Source organism: Grammomys surdaster, unplaced genomic scaffold (assembly GCF_004785775.1).
Source record: "Grammomys surdaster isolate TR1022 unplaced genomic scaffold, NIH_TR_1.0 126013, whole genome shotgun sequence".
Lineage (NCBI taxonomy): Eukaryota > Metazoa > Chordata > Mammalia > Rodentia > Muridae > Grammomys > Grammomys surdaster.
Window position 1 is genome coordinate 1,648,197 of NW_021620828.1, and position 12,673 is coordinate 1,660,869.

The window sequence follows — 12,673 nt, forward strand, 5'->3', positions numbered from 1 at the left end:
CATTATAACATACAGGTCAACGTTGGTATCATTAATTGGCTTATTTCTTGACAATGAGATTTTAGGTTTTGTGTACCTCATAACTTTTTCAGAATGCCGAGCATTCCGTATGAGAGGAATGGAACCCAATATTCACAGTGGTTTTACCCTACAGAGGTTCTCTTTTGCCAGGCCGTTAGTTCTGGGACTTAGCCAATCTATTGAGAAATTGAAGTGGGTTTGCTTTTATTCCCTTTAGAACACCATGAGCTTCAGGTACCTTCAGCAATCTACTGCTATAGTAGCATGCTTTGTGTTCCTGATCTCTGTTGTGTTAAGACATGGATTAAAAGCATCTTAGCCATGGGAAGGGTCTCTTTAGCTTAACTTCTGGGTCACAGTATAACACCGAGGGAGGGAATTTAGGGTACATAGGTCAAACAGGAACTTGAAGCAGAAACAAGAGAAGAATGTTGCTTTTTAGGGTGTTTGTGTTTATGTCCCAGCATTCTGTGGATGAGTTGTCACTTTTAAAACTTAAGTTTTTTTTAGTTCCTATGAAATTTAAGATTTATCATTGACATAATAAAAGTTACTATTTCACAGATTATCTTCATTTCTCCAGTGACGGTGGAAACTATGTTCTTTTACAATTGTCTCAGTATTAAGTGCAAGCCAACTTCTGAAAGTGGGGTTATAATTCCTTTTACCACATTCCTTGCCTTTTAGGCTTTCCATCAAAGTGAAGACAGGAAGTTTCTTGCCTGTACTGTATGCTATAATCTCATGAGACATGAAATTGTTGATTCTTTGTGGAAAGTTTTCTCTTAGAGATTCACAATCAATACTCATTCTCATGAAACTGTCTTAGTGTGACAGTTGGCTAAGTTTAAAGTGAAGACCCAAAATATATAGGTAGTAAGTTTGTCTTTAAAAGAAATCACTTGTTATTGTAAAATGATTAACAAAGCTCCAAAATTAAAATATAGACATAAATATGGTGATTTATCACTTAGTAGATAAGTAAAGTGGATTTATTGGTAGAATGGAAGCCTTCTCAGAGAAGCAACCGATTTAATAACCATCTACAGGTAAAATATACATTTATCAGAGTTCCGAGATTTACACAAGAGTTTACAACACTTGGTTACACTGAGACGCTGTCTTATGCCCTGCAGTAACAGAACCACCTGCCCATTTCTCTGCTAGAAATATATTCAGCTGTGGACCTCAAAGCTGCCTTGTCTATTTATGATCTAACGGTGATAGCTCAACCTTTATATGCACAGATGTAGAAGTAGCTCATCTTGTGTTCATATCCAAAAGGAGCCCCATTTTTGCCTCTGCTGTCATGACCTTTTACAAACACTGGGAAACCTCACAGAAACTCTTCTAACTTTCTAACAGACCTACAAGCAGTCATACTTGGCCATGGAATCCAAAGACAGCCCCATCTTCATACAGACGTCATAGCAACCCCTGCATCCATTTTTCTCCTGAACCCTAGAAGCAGGCTCTTCTGACCATAGACTCTTGCAGTGGTTGCAGCCACAGACCATGGTGGCAGGCTCTACTTTTAAACCTTGGCTCAAGTATGCCAATACATTCCTAACTCTCTCGAGTATACCTGTCATAGAGTCTTGCAGTGGTTGCATCCATAGACCATGGTCCACTTTTATGACTTGGCTCAGGTATATCAGCACATTCTTAGCTATCTTACTTACAGACTCTGCCAGCTGATTCATCCATAATCTACCCACATGACTGATGAAGATCTTCTTCAGCTGAAACTAACCAGCAAGAACTAAAGGTGACCATTTTCCAAACGCAGAGAAAGCCAAGTCAGGGCTACAAGAAACATGCAAATATGACACTCATTTAAAGGACCAGATAAAGCTTCAGAAACCAAGCCTAGGAATTGAGAGTCACAATCTGCTCAGCAGATAATTAACACTGATAATCTTAAAGAGTTTTTTTTTTAATTTTTAAAAATTTAAAAAAAGATTTATTTATTTTATTTGTATGACTACACTGTAGCTGTTTTCAGAATCACCAGAAGAGGGCATCAGATCCCACTACAGATGGTTGTGAGCCATCATGTGGTTGCTGGGAATTGAACTCAGGACCTCTGGAAGAGCAAGCAGCACTCTCAACCTCTGAGTCATCTCTCCAGCCCTTAAAGAATCTTAACAACTGGATGAGAGCATGTGTGCAGAGCTTAAATCAGAAGTAAACAAAGGTGCAAAATGTAAGAAAAATGAAAAAAAAACAGACATAAAAATCATAAAAAAGAATAAAAGTGAAATGCTGGTACTGAAGGATATAATGATAGAACCGAAAACTCCAATAGAGAGCTCACAAGAGAACTCCAACAGAGAGCCAGCCCAATCGAGCCAGCCCAATCGAGCATGAGAAAGAATGAATGCACTTAAATATGAAACATTTAAAATTGTCCATTTACAGAACAAAAAGGGAATACAAAATTATTATCATTTTGCATGTGTTTATAAGTTTCCCCCAATAACATATATTAACAGATATATATTAACATATATGGACATTTTTGCTGTATTAATCCCTATCAACCATGAGCACAAGACATCTACTTTGATTTATTTATTTCCTCTAGTTCTATTTGATTTCTCTAGTCAAAGTTTTAAAGTTTTCAATGTGTCTTTTACTCCTTGGTTACTTTCACTCTTAGATATTTCATTTGTACATTGTACAAAACCAACTCAAATGTGTTGAAGGTCTACATGTAAAACCTGACACACTGGAACTATTAAAGAATGTGTGGGAGTAATCTCACAGATACTGTGCTTAGACAATAAAAACAAAAGGAGACAAATAGAATTATATCAGCCTAAAATGTGTTCTCAATCTGACTCATTTCAGGACCCCAAAGATGGGCTATAGGAGTTTTCTGGATCTTTTTGTCTTTCTTCCCAATGTGGCTACTTTGAATAAATCTCTGTTTCCTACTTTGTATTCTTTTTTAGGAAAAACAAAGAACGAGAGGAAGTATTTATAAACCAAAGTTCTGGTAAAGAACCCATGTTTAAGAAAATCTTTTAGTTCAATAAGGGGAAAGGGAGGGAGGAAGAACTTAGAAAATTAAAAAAAACCCACTTTAACATGAAGAGAGAGAGAGAGAGAGAGAGAGAGAGAGAGAGAGAGAGAGAGATCCTAGAACATTAAAACCCTACTTAAACATGGAAGGAAATTAAATAACCACTTCACCAAAGAAAACATGTAAATAGTCAATAAAAATAAACGTTTTATCATTAGTCATCAGAACCATATGAAGCAAAGGCAGGATGAAATATTCCTTGATAATTGTTAGGATGCCTAATATCAAACAATAAGATAGATGGCTAGGTAGAGATAGCTGGTGGCGGAAAGCACACTGTAGAAAACATTGTTGAAATAATATGAATATTTCTCTAAAAACTGAGTTATCATTTGATGCAGCAATCCCACCTTTGGATATATATATTTCAAGAATTTGAGGTTACGTACTTGAAAAGAGATGCTTACACCCTTGTTTACAGCTCAATAATCCACTCTTGCCCCAAAGTAGAAACAATCCAAGTATCCACGCACAGATGCACAGATAATGTGTGGTGCGTGATGAGAGGAAGAAGTTCTGCCATTTGTGACAATATAGCTGGAACTGGAGGACACTATGCTAAGTGAAATAAGCCAGGCACAGTAGTGTAAATACTATGTGACGTCACTTTTATGAGAGATTTACTATTACAGGACATGTGGCACCTGAGTGTGAGATTGTGGTTACAAGACCTATATTGAGGGGAAGCAGAAGATGTCAATCAAAGGATGTGAAGCTTTATTTACATAGTATTTATGTATAAGCTCTAGAACCATAGTTCTCAACCAGTGGGTCACGATCCCTTTAGGAAGAGGGTCAAATAACCTTTTCATATAGGTTGCCTAGGAACATTTGCATATCAGATATTTACGTTATGTTTCGTAACAGTAGCAAAATTATAGTTATGAAGTAGGAACAAAACTAATTTTATAGTCAAAGGTCACCACAACATGAGGAACTGTATTAAAGGGTCACAGGGTTAGGAAGGTTGAGAACCACTGCCCTAGAGACCCATTTTATAACAACACTATGGAGTATAAATAGAGTTTTGCTAAGAGGATAGCTCTTTTATGCTAAGCATCCTCAACACAAGAGCAAAATATATTTAAGAACAGATCAAAAGGAGCATATTTAGAGGCAAAGAATATGTCGTGGTCTGCCTTGCCAGATAAGTTAGATATTTATAGCTTTTTGTATATTAGTTTGCCTAAATCAAGTGGTCTGGAAAATAAAAAAATAAAAACCACCCACCCAAAGAAACCTTTACAAACATTTTATTGAATTTCTTTTAGTCATTGTTTAAATATGTGTATGTTTGTTTGTGTATGTTGGCACACACACCTACCAATATGATTTATATACTTCATTAAGTGAGTTTTTTTAAATGTACACCTTTCTGTGGGTTGAGCAGTATGGATCTAAAATAATAATAATGTACTATTTGTTTTAGTGAGGGTGCTAAAACGTGGTATATTTTTGGTTTGCTATTAGGGCTGTGTTCTTTCTTGTAGCTCTCTACTTCCCACAAATGGCCAATTCTGATGTGTATGTGTGAGTCCAGAGGCACGCACCTCATTTTGGCCACGATGAGTTGTTGAGTTTTTGTGCAGAGGTCCCTTAACCTATAGCCTTCATCCCTTTGATTTCATTGCAAAAACAGTGACTATTTTTGCCAACCTATTCTGAATTATAGAACAAAAAGAAATATGGTGACTCTATGATGTTCCTAATAAGTGTTTCATTTTCTTTTCTTTCTTGGTTTTCCAGAAAGTACTTTGGAGAGAAAATCGGGCTGTATTTTGCTTGGCTGGGGTTGTATACATCATTCCTGATCCCGTCTTCTGTCATTGGAGTGATTGTGTTTCTTTATGGATGTGCAACAATCGAGGAAGATATTCCCAGGTAAGTCGCTTACCATTTTAGAGAGAAAGCTCTCATGTAGTCAGAGATTGGAGTTTTGCCCTAGTTGCTAGTACATTTCACACAGCTCTTTCCAAAGTCCTTCCTCTTTGTCCTCCATTCCTTCTCACACATGTAACTTCCCTCCAGAGTTGGATCTGGGAGCTGCAGAGTCTAGAGGTTGCAGAGCCCTGCTGGTTGCCATGGTCAGTCTGTTCCTTGGGGGGTGTCACTTGCTGTGACAGGCAAATAACAGCCATGAAAAAGAGTATTGCCAGATAAATGGTCTTGTCCCCTAACTTCACAACATTTACCTTTTGACTTCCCATAAAATCCAGGTCAGAGTGCATGCAATATCATTGGATAGAGATCACATGTCCATGTGGTCACATACTGAAGAAATATAATGCTGTCTAGGAAGTGCCTGCAAGGAAGGGCCATGCTATGGCTCAGAAGGTCAAGAACTGTAGGACACAGCAGACCATGTGGTAGGGCTTATAACAGAGCCAAGAAAACCAAGGCTAATCCTTATGGGAAAGAGGAGGACTATGAAGAACAAAAATACTTGTAAATTGCTAGTGACATTACACATTAATTGTGTACATTGTGTGGCTATATCCAATCTCAGTATCACTTGGGAGACCAAGACAGGAGGATTGCTAAGATTTTGAGGCCAGGCTTGGCAGTATATAGTGAATTTGATATCAGCCTAGGGTACAGAGCGAGAACATAGCAGAAACAACAAAATTTAGAACAACAACCCAAGCAATCTAAAACAACTGTAAGAACCTACGTGGCCACACAATTCACCCGAGCCATCTCCCTAGTGCTGTGTGTTCAAGTTAAAAGTTCTCTTGGCTCAGTTTGTCTTAATTGGAGATGGGACCAGTTGTTGCAGTGCGACAGTTCAGTCAGTTCTGTGTCAACATGCTGTGTCATCAGTAACAAGACAAATTGAGGACACTGGGAAGACACTATAAATGCCCACTGTAGTTGGCTGTGGTAGTATGGGGGTGTGATGGCATTCTAAAGAAAGGCCTGAGAATGGGACTTGTGGAGTAAATAGTGTTCCCTGGTGAGAGGACCCGGGAGTGTAGTCTTTCCATGTTCACTGTAGAGATGGCTTATAAAACAACCTGGAGCTAGCACTGCCAGTGTGCAGAGCAAAGCTAAGTTGGTGTAAGAGACAGGAGTGTAGATTTATGGCTAGAAATGTCCATAACATTCTTATACTGTGAAGCCGAGTCTACACAGAAGCATGTGCAACACACATGCACACACTCACATGTACAGGATACGCACACATGTAAGGTGTGTTATTATCATTGTGATATACCATACTACCTGTCAGTGTGTCTTGTGTTCTGTCACCCATGAAGAGAAACCCATTGGTTGCTTTTGGATGAAGCAGGTCGAATAGAGTATTGGTTCTTTTTCTCATAGTCTTGACAAAAACATCTGGAAAAGGCAACTTAAGGAAAGTTTGTTGTAACTCCATTTGTTTGGCCAGGCACAGTCCACAGTCCACCATGGTGGCAGGAATGCAAGGTAGTTGGCTGCCTTGTATCCACAGTCTGGAAGAGAAAGCAATGGATGCTGGTACTTACACTGTCTTCTTGTGTTCTTTCTATTCAGTCTGGAGCCTATATTTAGGGTTGGCCTTCCCCTTTAATTAAATCTCTCTGAAAAATGTCCTTACAGACATGCCCACGAATATGTCTTCTGTGACATCCAGCCAGGTTGACAATACATATTAGCAAGAGCAATGGCATAGGATAGAATGAAGTGAAGTAGTGTTCTTCACAAGCAGGAAGGACTAATGTCTACAGTGCTGTATTTGCATATAATTACACATTTGTATTTTCATCCTGCAGTCACAGGTAATTTTAAATTGTAAGTCACGTTGGAAAAGCTTGAAATCTACTGACAGATGATTGATACCGGGTGGTCGATTTTCAGAATCAAGAGACTGTTGGAAATCTAGGAGGATGTAGATAATAGAAAACACTTTCTGTGGGTTTTGAATGAGGACTGCTTTTCTTTTGTTGTTTGTTTTTAGTGATGGCCATCAGACCTAGGCAACACACAAGGCACCTGCCACTGAGCTGTCCCCCGCCCCCGGCCCCAAAGACCTGCTCTGAAAGTAGGACTGCGTATACATCAGAAGTCTAGGTTCTGTGGACTTAATGAAGCTACACATAAGCACTCCTGGTCAACAGATAGGTTGTCCCTAAATCTAAACAAAATTATACTCCTGAAGCCTTTCCCAGACACACCTAAGCACGGTTACACACTTTTATTGTTTTGTATTGTAGAGTCACATTAATTATGCAAATTAATATTTCACTGGAGTAGTTCTGCACATGCGTGTCCTGCTTTGACTGTACCCACTCAACTTATTGTCACCCTCCCTCTACCTGGTATCCTTCCTTCCCAATTATCCTTCTTTCACCTTTAAAACACCTCTTTTCTTGTTTCAGGTTTAAGTAACTCACACCATGCTTGCTTGTGGATGCCTGACTTTGTTCTGAAAGGCTGGCATTTGCGTTTGCATTGGTGGCTTTGTATCGCAGTTTTTAATGGTTCTAGTTGGCATTTTGACTATAATGTGTCCCCAAGTTCTTGTCTGATCCTGTTTATCAGGGATTCTAAATATATGTCGTGATTATGTGTCCATTACTTTCCCTAGATTTGAGAAATTGGTGTATTTTCATTGGATTGGTTTTCTGTGTCTTTAGTTTTTATCTTAGTTACTTATTCTGCTCTAAGACTTCTTAACTGTGTTCCCTTGTCATATCACACACCTACACACACACACACACACACACGGGGGGGGGCAAACATAGCTGGACTAAATGATAGTTTTAGTTCTATTTTATTTTTTACTTTTTGTTATACATGCTTGTTACCTTTGGGTGCACATGTACACACAGGTGCATGTGTATGTTTGTATATGTTGGCATATACCAGCAGAGTCCAGAAGGGGCCACTAGATATACTAGTTTTTAACCAACTTAAAATGGGTGCTGGGAACTGAACTGAGGTCTTCTGGGAGAGGAGCAGTGCTCAGACGGCTGAGCCATCTTTCCTGCCTCATGAGTCAGTATATATTTCTATATATTTCCATTTAGCTATTGCTTTTCTTATTCGTTGTTGAATTTTGTGGTTTTAGAAACAGGCCTCGGCCCAGACTAGCTTAAGTGCCCCCTGTAGCAGAGGGTGACTTTGAACTCTATGGCATTAAAACTCCACTTGAACTGTAGGAAACATAAGCAATGGGGGGTGGGAGGCTCACTGGGTGAATAATACAGTAAGTTCAAGATACACAGTCCTTCACAAGCTGTTCAGTGGTATAACATCCTCCGTTATCCTGCTATTTTAATTGTCTAGATTCTCTTCTCTTCCTTTTGTTTGTTTTGGCTGAAGGCTGCTGAATCGAGTTTTGGAAGACCCAGCTCCTCTGTGTTCTGTAGTGTTGGTCTTTTAGTGAACATCTACTTATTCCTGCTCCTGTCTGTATCATTTCTTTCCTACAGACAACGTGAGGTTTGATTTGTTCCTATTCCTAAGGTCTTGAGACTCATTTTTCTGTTGTTTACTTATTGATCTGTTTTTCTATGGTAGGCATGTATTGCTTTGAGCTTCCTTCCTAATGTTACTTTTGCAGTCTCTCAGATTCTCCATTTTCTGGGCCGTTTTTCCATTTCCATTTACGGATAGAAACTTTTTAAGTTTTCCGTGATAATCAAATGATGACCTAATGATTGTTCAAGTGTATATTTTTCAATCCCCAAGTGTTGCTATAACCTCTGAAGTTTCCCTTGTTGTTGATCACAGTTTCAGTCTATTGTCATCTGCTAAGAAAACACCCTACTTGGGGGATCTTCTTTCTTCTTTCTTTCTTTCTTTTTTTTTTCTTTTTTAGGTTTTCCGAGACAGGGTTTCTCTGTGTACTCCTGGCTGTCCTGGAACTCACTCTGTAGACCAGGCTGGCCTTGAACTCAGAAATCCGCCTGCCTCTGCCTCACAAATGCTGAGATTAAAGGTGTGCGCCACCACTGCCCGGCCCTGGGGGGATCTTCTTAGAGATTGCTAATTTTTCTATGAGGCCTGGAATTCACTATGTTATGGCTTAAGATATTTTTTGTTTTTAAAAATCAGAGTCCTAGGAAGTTGTGAAGGACAGGGGACCTTAGTGGCTCCTCACCTAGCTACCCCAGTGCTAGCTACCCCAGCACTAGCTACCCCAGCACTAGCTACATGTTTGGTACAACTCTTACTAGAGCTTCAAAACCAGAAAAGTCACACCGCTCCTGGGAAACTGTAATCACTTTCATTCCTAAGTGTTTTATATAAGAGATTTGAGTGGTAAGGCTTCCTCATGGTCCTGGTACACCCAGAGGGTGTTGCCTCTGAGACATCAGTTTCTTTTTCTAAGCAGTTACATGTAGAGGAAGGTGGGCACATTTTAAAAAAGCTGATTAAATAAAACCATATTGGAAGAGGAAGTCGGTCACTTCAGCTCTGAGGCCGTATGATCAGATGTTTTGTCTAGATGCCCTGGAAAATGGCCTCTCTGGGCCTCCCAGCTTCGTGTTGGCAGGTCTTGGACCCCTAACCATGCTCATTCATCCACTTCTAAGAACCATATCTGCTTTAGGATCTAGATTTGGTTGATTGGCAGGCCATTTGTCAACCTTCCTATTCTTTCTAGAAAGAAATGATGGATTGAAGAAATAACCACTCGATTTATAGCCTCAATTACTTCTCACTAGAAACCTGGGATTTTTTAAAAAATGAATCTTGTACATAAATAATAAATTATTTTCATCTTGATTGGGCTTCCTCATGGTTCAGGCTGTTTACAAGGAGCCTGTTTCAAGACATACAGCTCTTTTCATGCCATCCCAGTATTGATTTTTTCCAAAATTCTCTTAAAATTGCTTGCATCAAAACCCCCAATACATATATCAAGCATTCTGACTTCAAATGATCTGAGAAGAATCCATGTTATCATTTTGTGCAAATAATTGACAGGTGCCTGCTTTTGCCTTTTTTTAGAGGCAAAAAATTGGCACAGTGCATCTATTTAAAATGCTTTGCGCCATCTTGGTTGATAATGCTAATAACTTTTTATTCCTGATCTTCTAGCATTGACAAGCTTTAGATAAGATTAACTGAGTGGGATTATTTCTCCCTGGCATGTAAGTATATAAAGCAGGACAAACAGAAGTCTCCACTGCACACCCACAAAGGGCAGTGTAATGTACACATGCCCTTAGACATGGCTGCATGGAGCTCTTTATTTGCATCGACAAAGGCACATTTTTTTTCTGGTTAAACCCATTTTCTTTAATCTATTTAACCAAGTAGCAATACTTTCTAATTGTGTAGTGATGGTTTGCGGGGGCCAGAAGCTTGAAATTAACTTTATTATGAAGACATGGGACTGAATGTGTGGCTAAGATATCACCAGTTAATGTTGACGTGGGCAAGGCATGTTTATTGGCACTTGTTAACGGTGGGGGCTCAGCAGCAGCGAGTGAGTAGGGGAAGGGCATTTCTCCTAGGAGACCCAGGCTTTTTATATACTGACAAAGAAGACTTTCCCTACTAGAGACTAAACCCATTAAAGACAGAAGAAGCCTAGAAGCTGGGACTTGAGAGAAAGCAACTGTTGTGAATCTCCCCTCTCCAACTGCATTGACAAGGAGAAATAGCCATGGGCACCCTTGGCTTCCCAGGTTCCATGGGCTCTCTTGTTTTACTCATAGGGCTGAGGGAACTCCCAGGGGACAGTGGCCTCCAGGGCACTAATAAGCTGTGCTCTCCAGCACGAGCCCCCATCCCGCTGCCCATTTCAGTAGCAGACAGAGCTGTGGGGTCCAGGAGGGATCCCTTGCTTCCTCAACAGTGTTGCCCCAGTTGAGAAAGCCTAATGACTTATTGGCACGGAAGTCCCAAGCTGAGCTCTCCATCCTTTCTCCCTGAACCACCAGCCTAACTATTCACCTATGTCTGCAGAGGGAATGCTTCATACAAGAGCAATGGATTCATTTTTCCTCCCAGTATTTGGTAATAAAGGAATATTGAGGCAGTCATCCAGGGATGGTAATTCTTTAATTCTTATTCGTAAGTGTCTGTAAGCGCCTAAGGCTCCAGCATTACTCAATGAATTGTGACTATATCCATCAGTCTATTAGACAGAAGAGTATTTATAATGGGTTCACACACGGAGCCATTAGAGCCACTTGGCTCTCCCTTCCTTCTCCGTGTAAGAGAATCTCATCCTTGGAAGGATTCACTTTCCCGTTTATTCTTCCCAATCCTGTTTCACAGTTGTCATAATCCTCAGTAGGCTGAGGTTACTCATCTCCATTCCACAAGCGGTTACAGACACTGATGGTGGAAAAGCACCTCCTTACATGGTTCTGAACAGTGTTCCTCACACGCTTCCTTGAGAGGCTGAGGTTTGTGCTGATCCCATCACGTGCTCACGTTTCTTTCTGCTTGGGACTAGCAAGGTCACAAACATTTGTAAGGCAGCCCAGTATGGTATAAAACGACACCCACACTTGAAGGAAGGAAATCCAACCTCAGTGTGGTGCATTATTCACAGCTGTGTGTGTCTCCTTCCAACCACATAGATGTAGCACATCCTGAGAGGTTTCCTCAGGCATCATCAGTGCACAGACCTCTGAGGTGATCTTTCAATGCTCATACCTCTAAGACGCTCGTTACCTTTCTGGGAAGTTTATAGAGATAGAGAGCTACCTTCTTCCTCCAATGTTGGCTCACTCATTTTTTGTTACCGTTTGATGAAAGTAAACACAGCCCTGATCTTTCTATCTCTGTCACCGCAGCAAAGAGATGTGTGACCACCAGAATGCCTTCACCATGTGTCCCCTGTGTGACAAGTCCTGTGACTATTGGAACCTCAGCTCAGCCTGTGGGACCGCACGGGCCAGTCATCTGTTTGATAATCCAGCCACTGTCTTCTTCTCCATCTTCATGGCTCTGTGGGGTAAGTGTCATTACGGTGTCTGCTCAATGGGGACTGTCCTTTAACAGGCACAGTGGCCAGGATTTGAAAGCCATAGCCTTAAATTTATTTAATTCAGTATTTTATGCCTTCTTTGGTAATATGTGTGAAAGGAAATTGGAATATTCTTCATAGCTCTCGATGTCCTCTTTTCAAGGAATAGTGTTGACTCCACACTGGCCTCATGTATGACTTGTGGGAAATTGAACCTGTATGTGTTCTAAAACCTGATGGCAACCCATAAGGCACTCAGAGCATTTCCTTCACTATGTAAAGCCATGGGGAGAGCACAGTACAGAGAAGAATGCTGGGGTGTGTCTTAGTGAGAGGTAGTTGGTGTTATGATGGGCTCAAATTTGCTCTCCTGACTTTCAGGTACCATGTTTTTTTTCTGTACCTGAGTGTAGACTGAGCAGATTTTATTTAATGCAAAAGTGGTGTTTTCAATATTCTCACCAAAGGTATTTGTGAAAGAACAAACAGTTCCTTCATTTTACCTTCCTACATTCTCCCTAGAGTCTCAGCACAGCTAACTCATTCTGCACTGTGCTTATCTGAACACATAAACACACACACACACACACACACACACACACACACACACATAAAGACACACACACCACCCTATACACATATATACTACA

The 12,673-nt window shown here is 40.2% G+C and overlaps 1 protein-coding gene across 4 annotated transcripts in view; it reads left to right on the top strand.

Annotated features, from left to right (window-relative positions):
- Positions 1-12,673, top strand: part of Ano2 (anoctamin 2) — a 341,107-nt gene that overhangs the window by 166,217 nt on the left and 162,217 nt on the right. For all 4 annotated transcript variants that reach the window (XM_028754440.1, XM_028754441.1, XM_028754443.1 and 1 more), the window contains 2 exons: positions 4,856-4,990; positions 11,851-12,011. In XM_028754440.1, coding sequence (XP_028610273.1) covers positions 4,856-4,990; positions 11,851-12,011 — 296 coding nt within the window. The remainder of the gene's footprint in view (positions 1-4,855; positions 4,991-11,850; positions 12,012-12,673) is intronic.